Source organism: Dasypus novemcinctus, chromosome 8 (assembly GCF_030445035.2).
Source record: "Dasypus novemcinctus isolate mDasNov1 chromosome 8, mDasNov1.1.hap2, whole genome shotgun sequence".
Classification (NCBI taxonomy): domain Eukaryota; kingdom Metazoa; phylum Chordata; class Mammalia; order Cingulata; family Dasypodidae; genus Dasypus; species Dasypus novemcinctus.
In genome coordinates this window covers 64,727,827-64,742,632 of record NC_080680.1, presented here as the reverse complement: position 1 = coordinate 64,742,632, position 14,806 = coordinate 64,727,827, and the positions used below count along the sequence as shown (strand labels likewise).

The 14,806-nt window shown below is 39.2% G+C and overlaps 3 protein-coding genes across 3 annotated transcripts; 2 read left to right on the top strand and 1 right to left on the bottom strand.

Moving 5' to 3' along the window:
* Positions 1-1,992: 1,992 nt before the first annotated feature.
* Positions 1,993-2,553, top strand: LOC101430032 (interferon omega-1). The gene has a single exon (XM_004456079.2). The coding sequence runs from the start codon at positions 1,993-1,995 to the stop codon at positions 2,551-2,553; it is 561 nt and encodes a 186-aa protein (XP_004456136.1).
* Positions 2,554-9,249: 6,696 nt separating this feature from the next.
* On the top strand, positions 9,250-9,813 carry LOC101429583 (interferon omega-1). The gene has a single exon (XM_058301335.1). The coding sequence runs from the start codon at positions 9,250-9,252 to the stop codon at positions 9,811-9,813; it is 564 nt and encodes a 187-aa protein (XP_058157318.1).
* A 2,912-nt stretch (positions 9,814-12,725) lies between these two features.
* Positions 12,726-13,280, bottom strand: LOC101419317 (interferon alpha-2-like). Its single transcript, XM_004456068.2, has one exon. It carries the CDS (start codon positions 13,278-13,280, stop codon positions 12,726-12,728), a length of 555 nt encoding a protein of 184 aa, XP_004456125.2.
* Positions 13,281-14,806: the final 1,526 nt, after the last annotated feature.

Genomic DNA, 14,806 nt, shown 5'->3' with positions numbered 1-14,806 from the left:
GGATGGAACTACTGACCAGCCTGGGCCATTCATATACATACCAAACTGTTAAAATGACGCTAGAGTTGAAAGGAAGAACGATGGGGCATTAGGTAATTTAGGCTCATATGCACAGCAATTCCACTGCCCCCACCTAGCGTCACAAAATATAGTCTTTTCAAAAGGATCTAGTAAAGTTATACTGACATATTCCTTCCTTTCAGGAGATGACTCTTAGAGTTTTATGGGCATCTTAACAACACTAAGCTAGCTACTTTCTGCCGGTTTAGGCCCTGAGGAGAGAGGGTACACTACATTTATGGAAAAACAAGTGAGCTGAGGGGATGCTTTGAGAGAGTAATAATAATGGTGGTTATAGCCAAAGTATATCACTTTGAAATTATAAACCATCAGCCAATCAACACATACATCTGTTCACAAATGCACGCACGTTCACACACACAGACACACACACACATCTCGCTTCCCTTTGGGTGGGTTTATTATCAACTTAAAGTGGAAGATTTGGCCCAATGGATAGGGCATCTGCCTACCATACGGGAGGTCCATGGCTCAAACCCATGGCCTCCTGACCTGTGTGATGAGCTGGCCCATGTGCAGTGCTGATGCACGCAAGTAGTGCTGTGCCATGCAGGGGTGTCCCCCGCGTAGGGGAGCCCCATGCGCAAGGAATGCGCCCGGTAAGGAGAGATACCCAGTATGAAAAAGCGCAACCTGACCAGGAATGGCGCCGCACACACAGACAGCTGACACATCAAGATGATGCAACAACAGGTTTGAATCCCCGGATGATATATACATATGTTTTACTTTAGGTAAGCTGTCTTCTACTTTTTGATCAAGAACTTTTTATTGGTGTAGTAAATGTAAGTCTTGACTTGGTTATATTCAGAGAACATTTTATTAAAAAATAAAACCATTCTCTGTAAGCTATTTATTTGAAATAAATTAGAAAATCTTTTTATTATGATAGAAGTATTTTACTCACACTTGGTACTGTTGCTAGATCTAACGTTAAAAATCACTGAAGTAGGGATTCTTTGTGTCTGCTTATATAAACACAAACATGGTTTCTGATGTGTCAGATCAGTCTCATTTAATTTGCATGATCATATATGAGGATTGTCTTTAAATAAAAGAAAGAAGGAACCAGAAAAAAAAAAAGACATGATGCAACAAAATAAGACACAGATTCTGGATGCCGCTGACAAGAATACAAGTGGACACAGAAGAACACATAGCGAATGGACACAGAGAGCAGACAACTGGTGGTGGTGGGGGGTTATGGGAAGGGGAGAGAAATAAAAATAAAATAAAGCAGAGGCAGTGATACCCCAGCGAGACAACAGGGATAAGGATGAACAAGTTCTGTTCTTGTTCTGAGATCTAAAACCTATGATCAACCATAACAGCATGAACCAGAGGGAAGCTCCTGTGGGCTAAAGAAAGTCAAGGGAGCCCATTCATTGAAGGAGACTGCCAAGTACCTGGTTTTGAAGATACAGCAGGAAATAAGACCAGATCTATGCACATAAAGGATGTATTCTTCATATTTGACATAGTATATCAACACTTCCATGTAGGAAATCTAGAGTGGGTGAAAGAAGATTTCGTAAGAAGCCCAGAAATGATTCCGTCAAAGTTGTTCTTAACTTATGGAAAAAGGATCCAGTCAGCTCTATCAATTAAAACTTGGTGTTTATTAAGATGATAAGCATCTCACTGGATTGGGACTTCTAATATTTTATTGTGTAAACTTAACTCTAAATGTAAGAATACAGACAGAATTGCCACTGATACATCTTCTCAGGGCACTGAGGAGAAGGGAAAGTCCAAAATGGGGAATAGAAAGAACGGGGAAAAAATCTGAAAATGAAAATTTGTGTCTTCAGTATTTAAGTGGCACACAAAGAAGAGAGTCCTCAGAGAACTTGGAGCAAAAGCTCACAGTCTCACACCTCAACCAGAAGAGTGTTTGCTTGGAACCTACCAATGGCATTTCCAGTTTCTTCTCTGGTGGTGTTGATGATGATCTTCTCAAGCCCCATCGGCTCGTTTAGCTGTGGCCTGCCTCAGAGCCTTGACGTGAGAAAGCAGGAGACCTTCACAGTGTTGAGTCAAATGGGGACAATCTCCCTTCTTTCTTGTCTGAAGGACAGGACTGACTTCAGATTCCCCCAGGAGATGATGGATGGCAGCCAGGTCCAGAAAGCTCAGGCCATGTCTGTCCTCCACGAGATGCTCCAGCAGATCTTCCACCTCTTCCACACAGAGGGCTCCTCTGCTGCTTGGAACACAACCCTCCTGGACCAACTCCGCTCGGGACTTCATCGACAGCTGGAGGACCTGGAGACCTGTTTGCTGCAGGAGATGGGAGAAGATTCTGTCCTGGCAATGGAAGGTCCCACACTGGCTGTGAGGAGATACTTCCAGAGAATCCGTGTCTACCTGCAAAAGAAGAAACACAGTGACTGTGCCTGGGAGGTTGTCAGGGTAGAAATCAGGAGATGCTTTCTCTTCATAAATGTGCTCACAAGAGAACTCAGGAAGTAAGAAGGAAACTGACTTCCAATGGTGAAGATCCTACCTCAGACTGTCAATTATCCAGTCATTTCAAAAGCCATTATTTTTTGCTTCAGCTATGAAATAATTTGAGTCACATTGAACATACTTTCATCAGTAATATCAGGAATATATGTGTCCAAATATTTTCAGAATCTGGAGAAATGTAACTGGTGCCCTGTAATTGAACTTCATGTCATAAAACATATATTATTCATTTAATTATTTTAATTAATTTATCTATTAATTTTTATGCTTTTATTTGTGTTCTATTTTTATACAAAATATGTTCACCTTTGACTTTTCAATAAAAATACTACTCATTAAATTTATTTTAAGATGTGTCCGTTATTTAAAAAAGATCAATTTTCTCCTACCTCCTAATTCTGCAACCTAACTAAAAAAGGGTACGGTGTAGCGCATTCATTCTTTTTGTCATTCAATGGCCTTGGGAATGGAACTTGGAATAAAGGATGAGTATTCTCTGTTCTTATGGAATTTACATAAGGGAAAGGAAATGGCCATTAAAGAAATAATTTTAACCTAATTACTTACATTGGGAAGTGAACTACACAGGAGAAGTAAAAGATGCTATGGCAGGGAGTACCACAGCAAGAAGAACTATTGGCTTTTGAGGGAAGTCCGATGGGATCTAAGATGCTCAGACAATATCATTAGGGCTGTCTCTTTCTCTTCATCCTTTAGATGAACGCTTACCACATTCTTATCAAGATGGCTGCTTGGGGTCCTAGACTCACATTCCACTACCTTAGCCATCCCAGAGGAAAGAGTTTTCTCAGACACACAGCATCAATTCTTGCTAAGGACTCTGATTTCTTCACCAGGATCATATGCCCACATCTTGGGCTCTGGGGAAAGGGTGCCATGGAAGCTGTCCACCCTGAGCAACATGATAAATATTTCTTTCATGGAAGAAAGATTTGTCATCAAATCTGATGGAAATATAAATTGGAATAATATGAAAGAAAATTGTGATAGAGCTTTGTATTTAATCTGTACATCACTTTGGGGAGTATGCCATCTTAACAATATTAAGTCCTTTAATCTATGAACGTGGCATGTGTTTTCATTTATTTAAGTGTTCTTCAATTTGTTTTAGCAATGTTTTGTAGTTTTTGGTGGGCAAGTCTTTCACATGGGCAATGGTTAATTTCAAGTGTCAACTTGGCTAAGTCATGCTTTCCAGTTGTTGGGGCAAATAAGCACTGGCCTGATTGTTACTGTGAGGGAATTTTGTGGATTTAAAGCATTAGTTGTTCGATTGCATCTGTGATTGATTACATCTACAATCAACAGTGGAGCTTGCTTTCACCAATGGGAGAAGTCTCATCTGATCAGTTGAAGGCCTTATTGGGAGAACGCATGATTTCAGCATTCATAAAGAAGAATTTCTGTCTCCACTTCAGACACCCAGCTTCTTCTGGTGAATTCATTGAAATCTTCATCAGAGTTCCAACTTGTGGCCTGCCCTAATGAATTCAGACTTCCCTATCCCCACAATCACAGGAGTGAATTCCTATAATAAATTCCTTAATATTTACATGCATGAATAAAAATAAATACACATATACATAAATATACATACAGTTTTGTTTCTTTGGAGAAACTTGATGAATTCAACTTCCTTGGCTAAATTTTTCACATGTATTTTAAATGGAATTTTCCTATTTCTGTTTCAGATTGCCGGTGTAGAGAACACAACTGATTTTCGTGCCATGATTTTGTACGAAAAAATTTGGCTGATTTCATTTATTACCTCTAGCAGCTTTCTTGTGGGTTCCTTGGAATACCCTATATATAAGATCATGTCATTTGACAGTAGAGATCGTCTTGCTCTTTTTTCTTTCTAATTTGAATGGCTTATATCCTTCAATCACTTTCAGTTTATCAAATTAGAAGTTACCAACCTTTATCCTTGGATGATGTGGGGTGCTCTCCTAAAGTCTTAAAATGATAGTTACTTCCTGGTATTTTCTCCCATTTAATCAGGATTTGACTGAAAATGTTGTCATATACTAAAAGAATACATTTTGAAATGTAATGCCAAAGTGTCTGAGTCGAGAATGTGACACTTATGTGTCCCAATTCTCTTCATTTTTCAAGGATATTTCATGCTGACCTTTCTTCTCCTTAGGCCAGCTCTTTAGAAGACCATAAGCAACGAGAAGGCAGGAGTAAAATTTTATTCAACAGTGTGCCCCTAGTACCTAACACTGCACGTACTGTATAGTACATTGAAAGAGCTCAAACACTCTTTATTAGGTGAACAACAGTAAAATGACAAAATTGCCAACAATAATTTATCATAGATAAAATGTGAAAGACAAATAAATAATGTCTATGACACCATCTTGGAAAATGAAAGGACATTACAATCTAAATTATTATTGTTTTATTATAGGAATATATTAGGCAAAGGGGTACTAATGCAAAATACTAGCGATCTGTTGGTTTTTATAAAGCGTATTTATTTGGGTAGAAGCTTGCAGTTACCAGGCCATAAAGCATAAGTTACTTCCCTCACCAAAGTCTTTGGCAAAGTGTTGAAACAAGATGACTGCCAACATCTGCCAGGGTTCAGTCTCCTGGGCTCCCCTCTACCTAAGACTTCCTCCTCTGTTCCCAGGGTTCCACTCTTCCAGGGCTTGGCCCTCTTTCCTCACAACCAAAATCCTCTGCGTGCTTACTCTTGAGTCTCCAGCTCAAGACTCTGGCATCAAAAAGTAAAACTCTGTCCTTTACCAAGTTTTTCATCTGGGAGTCCCCAGCCAACAAGGGCTGTGAACTCAACACCCTACTGACATGGCCCAATCAAAGCCCTAATCATAATTTAATGATGCCCAGGTACAGAACAGTTTACAAACATAATAAAATATTTCGTTTTGGAATTCATAATAATATCAAACTGCTACAAGGGGTATATTCTCCAAACTTTATGCTTGAAGCATTTAGACTAGAGAAGGAAGAAATGAGAGGTCAGAACCTACTCACATGTGTGCAGGCCTACTCTCCCTTCCTCAGAACTCTCCTCTACTTTCCTGAACCACAGATAGACACAGAGGTAACTTCCCGGGAATCACCCATTTCTTCTTTAGCACGTGATGCATCTCTAATATCAAAGGCACCAAGGACATGATTGTGCCATTGCTCTGGGCTTTTCTCCACAGGAGTCTTCTTTCCATTGCTAAGTTATGCCTTGGCTTATCAAAATCAACGCCGACTCAGAATGACCACCCTAGAATGACCCGTGCTGTGTATTCCCACTCTCTCTTCACTCAGGTGCTTTGCCTGGGTTTATTTTGTGAGATCAGGCTTTCATCTCTCTTTATAGTCAAGAAGTATGTGAGACAGGAAAATTGTTTTAATATTAAATTGCATTTATTTCATTTAGCTTCAAAGTAAATTGTACACGCTTATAAAAATATAATATTAAACAAATGTTTTCTGGAAAATAAAAAAATATTGTGAACAGCATAAATATTATAAATAATTTAAATAGGTAAATAAAAATTACAATAAGTATTTCAGTTACAGCAAGTGGAAGATGCCTTTCTCTCTTCTAAACGGCTTAAGACATTTAACATAGTTTCATAATGATTCAATGGATGTTCATGACTTCTTTTTCCTCCGATGTAGATTATACTCTCAGTCTTGGAAATAGCAACTGAGTTGACCAGATGAACTGTTCTGAAAACAAGGAGCGAAAAGAAGTAGGAAACAGATGCTTTCAACTCCTCGATAACCCCCTCAGTATCTAATGAGGAAAAAAAGAGTTTCAGAGACCTACTTGATCTCCATCAATAACATCATCCATTTGAAAGATAGAACTGACCTTAGCAGGCGGTAAGGGAGCTGTCTCCTGTCTGAAAGGATTTTGGTGTATCTGGAAGGAGGGAAGGGTGTTTTTCAGTGAATAAGAAAACTGGGAATTGGACGGTAAGAACTGGTAACTAAAGTTTACATATGGCAGGGAAAACGTCTTAGTCAGAAGAGACAGTGCTTCTGACGATTGTGTCATCAGACTCTGTGGCTAGGCAGCCCAAATCCAGCCTGTTCTGGCTGTGTGACTTTTGCCACCTCGCTTCTCTGTTAGATGAAAATGATCGTCACAATCACTGAGTCGGGATGCCCTGAAGATGCAGGGTACAATGCGCTTACAACAATGCCTGGAACAAAGTAAGCCCAACGCCTGTTAGCCGTCGCCACAATGGAGTAAAGCAAACTATCCAGCTCTGGAAACTGGATGGAAGTTTCTCTGAGATCATCTGCCTTCCTTCCTTTAATTCTCAGCTCAAAAGCTATGTTTTATTTCTGATTTCATCTTTGTGTAACACTGGACATGTGTATGGAAGGAGTGCTCTGTCCTCCATATGAATAAAATCCCGAGCTCCTGAGATAGCTGCACTCTCAAATAAAATAAATTGTCTTTCAGTCTGAAACCCAGACTCTCTTGAAAGTGAGTTGGTGTGACAATATCCGTGGAGTCAGATCATCTCTTTGGATAGTGGAATAGTAAGAGCGAGGGAGAGAGAGGGAGAGAGAGAGAAGTAAAGAGAGAGAGAGACAAAAAGGGGCAAGAAAGCACGCAAGCAGATAAAATTCCTTGATCTTGCAAAGCTGACAATAGCCTTTTAGGCAACAGCCTGCTTTAATGAGCCAGCTGTTCTTCTGAAACTGTCTGTGGCTACAACACTCTCTCCCACTGGTTGAAAACTGTCACTCTGTAGAACTCTTTCCCCTGACTTGTGGTTTTGTCGTTTGCTGGGTCATTTTGCAGTTTCAGAAGGGGAGACGTCACTTCCACTTTTAAAATTTTCAGCATTTACTTTCCATTTGCCTTTGTGCATTTTTATATGACCGCTTACTTTTACTTTCCAGGAATGCTAAAAGGGAGTGGAATATTCTGATGTCTTGAAAATCATGCAGAGAACATGTTACTTTTTTTCATTATATTTTCTATTCCTTCTTTGGCAACAAACCTCAAAATGAAATTGGAAACGTGACATGAGCATTAAGAAAACGTAATCAGTGAAAAGACAAATACCACAGAGAAGAAATAATTTTTAAAATTATTTTTAAAAGTGAATAAAATGGGTCACTTAGTCATTATTTTGATAGAGCTAGATAAATGGACTGGCAGGACAATGAGGCTGCCATGAAGCAGCGAAGAATCCCAGTAGACACGTTCTAATGGGTTGAAGGTCTGGATAGTAGGAATGGTTGCACTATACTGCTCCTGAGGACAGGACTGGCAGTTTAATTATCTTGGTGTATATACTCCAGGCTCAGTGCAATAATGAGCAGTTTAGTAATTATCTCAATTAATTAGAATATGGAAAACCAACTTTGGCAAACTGCACATCAAAAAACTATATATGAAAAAATTAAAAAGTTAAAAAGTGAAAATTAAAAAAAAAAAAACTATATATGGATTTAAGAGTGATGGAGAACTTTTCCCCCTTATGAAGAGAGGAGACTATAAGACTTATTGCACACCTGGAAGAAAAGTATGTCACTACTGGCCATCCTAGACTATTTATATATATACCAAACTGTTGGTGATGCTTCAACTGGAAGAAGGAAACATGGAACATTAAGCATTTTAGGCTCATATGCACAGCAATTCCACTGCCATCACCTATCCTCACAAAATATAGCATTATCTAAAAATGTCTAGTGAAGGTGTGTTGTCATGTACTTAATAAAAGGGCTATTCTAAGAGGCTTGTAGGTGTCCTAATAACAGTAAACTAGGTTTTGCCAGTAGAGGCCTTAAGAAGAGGTTGTACCGTTTATGGAAATATAGGTGTGATAAGGGGATGTTTCAAGAAAGCTAATAATAATGGTGTATTTGTGTACATCTCTTTGAAATAGACACCATCTTCCAACCAACCAAAACAACTCTCCCTATCCTATCAACCCATGCAATTGTGCATACACACACACACACTCACACAGATCTAGTCATCCTTGGGTTGGTTTCATTATCAACTTGAATTGGAAGCAATGATATTTCACCTAGAAAATGGGGATAAAGGATGAATAAGTTCTGGTCTCGTCTGAGATCTGTGACCTTTGATCAACCATACCAACTTGAACCAGGGGAAAACTACTCTGGTTGAAGGAGTTCTAGGGGGCCCATTGATTAGGGAAACTATCAAGTGCTTTGTGTTGAGGATACAACAGCAAACAAGCCTAGATACATGCAAATAGTGGACACACGCTTCACACTTGACATAGTATATTAACACTTCCATGAAGGGAATCTAGAGGTGTAGAAAGATTTAAAAAGAAGACTAGGATCGATTCCATCAAAGTTGTTCTTAACTTATGGAAAAAGGATCCAGTCAGCTCTATCAATTAAAACTTGGTGTTTATTAAGATGATAAGCATCTCACTGGATTGGGACTTCTAATATTCTATTGTGTAAACTTAACTCTAAATGTAAGAATACAGACAGAATTGCCACTGATACATCTTCACAGGACACTGAGGAGAAGGGAAAGTCCAAAATGGGGAATAGAAAGAATGGGGAAAAAATCTGAAAATGAAAATTTGTGTCTTCAGTATTTAAGTGGCACACAAAGAAGAGAGTCCTCAGAGAACTTGGAGCAAAAGCTCACAGTCTCACACCTCAACCAGAAGAGTGTTTGCTTGGAACCTACCAATGGCATTTCCAGTTTCTTCTCTGGTGGTGTTGATGATGATCTTCTCAAGCCCCATCGGCTCGTTTAGCTGTGGCCTGCCTCAGAGCCTTGACGTGAGAAAGCAGGAGACCTTCACAGTGTTGAGTCAAATGGGGACAATCTCCCTTCTTTCTTGTCTGAAGGACAGGACTGACTTCAGATTCCCCCAGGAGATGATGGATGGCAGCCAGGTCCAGAAAGCTCAGGCCATGTCTGTCCTCCATGAGATGCTCCAGCAGATCTTCCACCTCTTCCACACAGAGGGCTCCTCTGCTGCTTGGAACACAACCCTCCTGGACCAACTCCGCTCGGGACTTCATCGACAGCTGGAGGACCTGGAGACCTGTTTGCTGCAGGAGATGGGAGAAGAAGATTCTGTCCTGGCAATGGAAGGCCCCACACTGGCTGTGAGGAGATACTTCCAGAGAATCCGTGTCTACCTGCAAAAGAAGAAACACAGTGACTGTGCCTGGGAGGTTGTCAGGGTGGAAATCAGGAGATGCTTTCTCTTCATAAATGTGCTCACAAGAGAACTCAGGAAGTAAGAAGGAAACTGATTACCAATGGTGAAGATCCTACCTCAGACTGTCAATTATTCAGTCATTTCAAAAGCCATTATTTTGCTTCAGCTATGAAATAATTTGAGTCACATTGAACATACTTTCATCAGTAATATCAGGAATATATGTGTCCAAATATTTTCAGAATCTGGAGAAATGTAACTGGTGCCCTGTAATTGAACTTCATGTCATAAAACATATATTATTTATTTAATTTTTAAATTAATCTATAAATTTTCATGTTTTTGTGTTCTATTTTTATACAAAATATGTTCACTTTGACTTTTCAATAAAAATACTTATTAAATTTATTTTAAGATGTGTACATTACTTAAAAAAGATCAATTTTCTCCAAAGTTCTAATTCTGCAACCTAAATAGAAAAGGGTGCAGTGCAGTGCATTCATTCTTTTTCTTTTATCATTATTTTTTTTAGTAAAATTATTTATTTTTAAAAATTACATTAAAAAAATATAAGGTCTCAATCAACCCCACCGCCCCCACCCCCCACTCCCCCCACAGTAACACTCTCTCCCATCATCGTGAGATATCCATTGCACCCAGTAAGTACATCTCTGAACATCACTGCACCCCGTAGTCAATGGTCCACATCATAGCCTGCCCTGATGAATTCAGACTTCCCTATCCCCACAATCACAGGAGGGAATTCCTATAATAAATTCCTTAATATTTACATGCATGAATAAAAATAAATACACATATACATAAATATACATACGGTTTTGTTTCTCTGGAGAAACTTGATGAATTCAACATCCTTGACTAAATTTTCCATAGGTGTTTTATTCTTCTAGAATCTATTTTAAATGGAATTTTCCTATTTCTGTTTCAGATTGCTGGTGTAGATAACACAACTCATTTTTGTGTCATGATTTTTACAAAACAATTTGGCTGATTCCATTTATTACCTCTAGCAGCTTTCTTGTGGGTTCCTTGGAATACCCTATATTTAAGAGCAGGTCATTTGACAACAGAGATATTCTTGCATTTTTTTCTTTCTAATTTGAATGGCTTATATCCTTCAATCATTTTCAGTTTATCAAATTAGAAGTAACCAACCTTTATCCTTGGATGCTGTGGGATGTTCTCCTAAAGTCTTAAAATGATAGTTACTTCCTGGTATTTTCTCCCATTTAATCAGGATTTGACTGCAAAATGTTGCCATATACTAAACAGAATGCATTTTGAAATTTAATGCCAAAGCGTCTGAGTCTGGAATGTGACACTTATGTGTCCCAATTCTCTTCATTTTTCAAGGCTATATCAATTGCTGACCTTTCTTCTCCTTACGCCAGCTCTCTAGAAGACCATAATCAAGAAGAAGGCAGGAGTAAAATTTTATTCAACAGTGTGCCCCTAGCACCTAACACTACACCTACTATACAGTACATTGAAAGAGCTCAAACACTCTTTATTAGGTGAACAATCGTAAAATGACAAAAATGCCAACAATAATTTATCATAGGTAAAATGTGAAAGTCAATTAAATACTGTCTATGACACCATCTTGGAAAATAAAAGGACATTACAATCTAAATTATTATTATTTTTTATTATAGGAATGTGTTACCCAAGGGGGTCCTAATGCAAAATACTAGAGATCTGTTGGTTTTTATAAAGTGTATTTATTTGGGTAGAAGCTTGCAGTTACCAGGCCATAAAGCATAAGTTACTTCCCTCACTAAAGTTTTCAGCAACATGTTGAAACAAGATGGCTGCCAACATCTGCCAGGGTTCAGTCTCCTGGGTTCCCCTCTACCTAAGATTTGCTACTCTGTTCCCAGAATTCCACCCTTCCAGGGCTTGCTTCTCTTTCCTCACAACCAAAATCCTCTGTGTGCTTACTTCTTGGGTCTCCAGGACAAGACTCTGGCATCAAAAAGTAAAACTCTGCCCTTTGCCATGTCTTTTATCTGGGAGTCCCCACCCATCAAGGCCTGTGGACACAACACCCTACTGACATGGCCCAATCAAAGCTCTAATCATAATTTTATGATGCACAGGTACAGACCAGTTTACAAACATAATAAAATATTTCTTTTTGGAGTTCATAATAATATCAAACTGCTACAAGGGGTATATTCTTCAACTTTATGCTTGAAATATTTAGACTAGAGAAGGAAGAAATGAGAGGTCAGAACCTACTCACGTGTGTGGGCTTACTCTCCCTTCCTCAGAAATCTCCCCTACTCTCCTGAACCACAGATAGACACAGAGGTAACTTCCTTGGATTCACCCACTTCTTCTTTAGCACATGATGCATCTCTAATATCAAACGCACCAAGGGCATGATTGTGCCATTGCTCTGGGCTTTTCTCCACAGGTGTCTTCTTTCCATTGCTAAGTTAAGTCTTGGCTTATCAAACTCAACGCCTACTCAGAATGACCACGCTAGAATGAACCGTGCTGGGTTTTCCCACTCTCTCTTCACTCAGGTGCTTTGTCTGGGTTTATTTTGTGAGATCAGACTTTCATCTCTCTTCATATTCAAAAGTATGTGAAACAGGAAAATTGTTTTAATATTAAATTGCATTTATTTCATTTAGCTTCAAAGTAATTTGTACAGGCTTATAAAAATATAATATTAAACAAAAGTTTTCTGGAAAATAAATACTTAAATACTGTGAACAGCATAAATATTAAAAATAATATAAATAGGTAAAAAAATTACAATAAGTTTTTCAGTTACAGCAAGTGGAAGATGCCTTTCTCTCTTCTAAACGGCTTAGGATATTTAACATAGTTTCATAATGATTCAATGGATGTTCATGACTTCTTTTTCTTCCGGTGTAAAAACAGTGATGTAGATTATACTCTCAGTCTTGGAAATAGCAACTGAGTTGACCAGATGAACTGTTTTGAGAATCAGCCTCTTCCTTATTTCCTGAGTTTTCCTTGGAGCTTGTTAATGAAGAGAAAGCACTTTCTGATTTCAACCCTGACAACCTCCCAGGCACAGGGGCTGTCTTGCTTCTCTGTCAGATACTGACTGATGCCTTGGAAGTACCTCTTCACAGCCAGTCTGGAATTCTCACTTCCCAGGTGTGTCTGATCCTCCTCCTTTTCCTTCCCCAAACATGTCTCCAGGTTATCCAGCTGCTGATGAAGTCCAATGAGGAATCTGTCCAGCAGGGTGTCATCCCAGGTCGCAAGAGAGCCACTTGTACTGAAGAGGTTGAAGATTTGCTGGACCACCTCATGCAGGAGAGTGGTGGCATGCATCTTGTCCAACTGGATCCCATCCACGAGTTCCTGAGGAAATTGGAAGTCGGTCCTGTCCTTCAGACATGACAGAATGGAGAGTCTCCCCATTTGATGCAACAGCATGAAGGGCTCCTGGTGGCCATAGATCAGTGGCAGGTCACAGCCCAGACAGGCAGGGATGGAGCACAGCATCAGCAGAGTCTTCAGCACAGAGACTGGGGGGGCCATTGAGGTGATCCCGCAGTACTGCCTGGAGAGGGAGCCTTGCCTCAGCAAGTGATGAGGACATTTGGTGCTGAGTGCCTTTTAAGTACTTAGCATAGAAACTTTCATTTTCTGGGCTTTCTAGTTTTCCCCTTACTTTCCCTTTCTACTTTTCTTTTCACGTTCATGCATGTGTGTTGAAGGCAACTAAAAAATGAACTTTTATTGACGTGAGTACCTGAAAGGGGGATCCAAAGCAAAAGTGCTAATGAAGTATACACCATAGCATTAAAACCTATTTTTCACACCTTCCTGGTTGTTCCTAGAGAGAAAAGACAACACAGTGTCAGAGAAGGGAGAAAAACTCTTGTGACTTTACCAGATTAGCAAGAATTATTAAAGTCTATGTACTAAAAGATGGGGATTTTTCATATTTTTTTCTTATTTAAATCTTCCCTTCTTTGAAAAACTTAAATTGTATATGTACCTCAGAGTTATCATGTGAGCTTGTCTTTAACTAACTGAAGATATATTTCCCCCTATAACACTGGGGAACAAAACCACAGGTATCATTTATTAAGAATAAATTGTGGGGAAAATTAGTTATGGTACAGCTATGGTCTGCCAGGAACTTTCATAGTTGCTGAATCCCAAAAGGCATTCACGTTTGACTGTTTGAGTCTCTGTTGTCTTCCAATTACCATCTTTAACAATGAAAATTCCCTCACTCATTATGTGGCAATGCAGATAATCTCATCTCCGTCAGTTTTCCACTGACCTGTGATATCCAACCACGTTCTCGGGAGATTGTTGGGACTGCTGTGCTTCTCAAAGCTTATCATGACAGTGCTTCATCAAATCTGTAGAGTACGAGTGGTTTTTACAACACTAATATTAATGGCAACCGTGTATTACTACATATAAGCCCTCTGCAAAGTGTTTTCAAGCATTATTTCATTTAATCTGCACAGCTTCCCTTTGAGATAATTATTATAGTTAGATTTTATTGGCGAGCAAAAGGAAAACTCAGATGTTACTTAACCTGGCAAAAGTCTCGATTTATTATATAAGTGCTAAATGGCTCTCTCCACCTTACCCTTAACCTTAAGCCTGCTCTCCTTTAGCTGCTTTCCACACACTACAATAAAGTAATCCATCAGTGGTTTTACTTCTGACTTCCTGCTGGGCCATACATGACCTGAGGGCATTTCCACTATGTCCCTAGCATCTAGAGCAATGTCTGTCGCAGAAGAAGCAGACAGGTGTCTCAGCCCCTTAGCAAGTATCGAAAGTACTGAATGTTCCAAAGAGCGAGTAACTGAGCATTTTGGGACTATATCGGAAATACATAGTCTTCTGAAAACAAGGAGCGAAAAGAAGTAGGAAACAGATGCTTTCAACTCCTCGATAACTCTCTAAGTATTTAATGAGGAAAAAAAGAGTTTCAGAGATCTACTTGATCTGAATCAATCATATCATCCATTTGAAAGATAGAACTGACTTTAGCAGGCGGTAAGGGAGCTGTCTCCTGTCTGAAAGGATTTTGATGT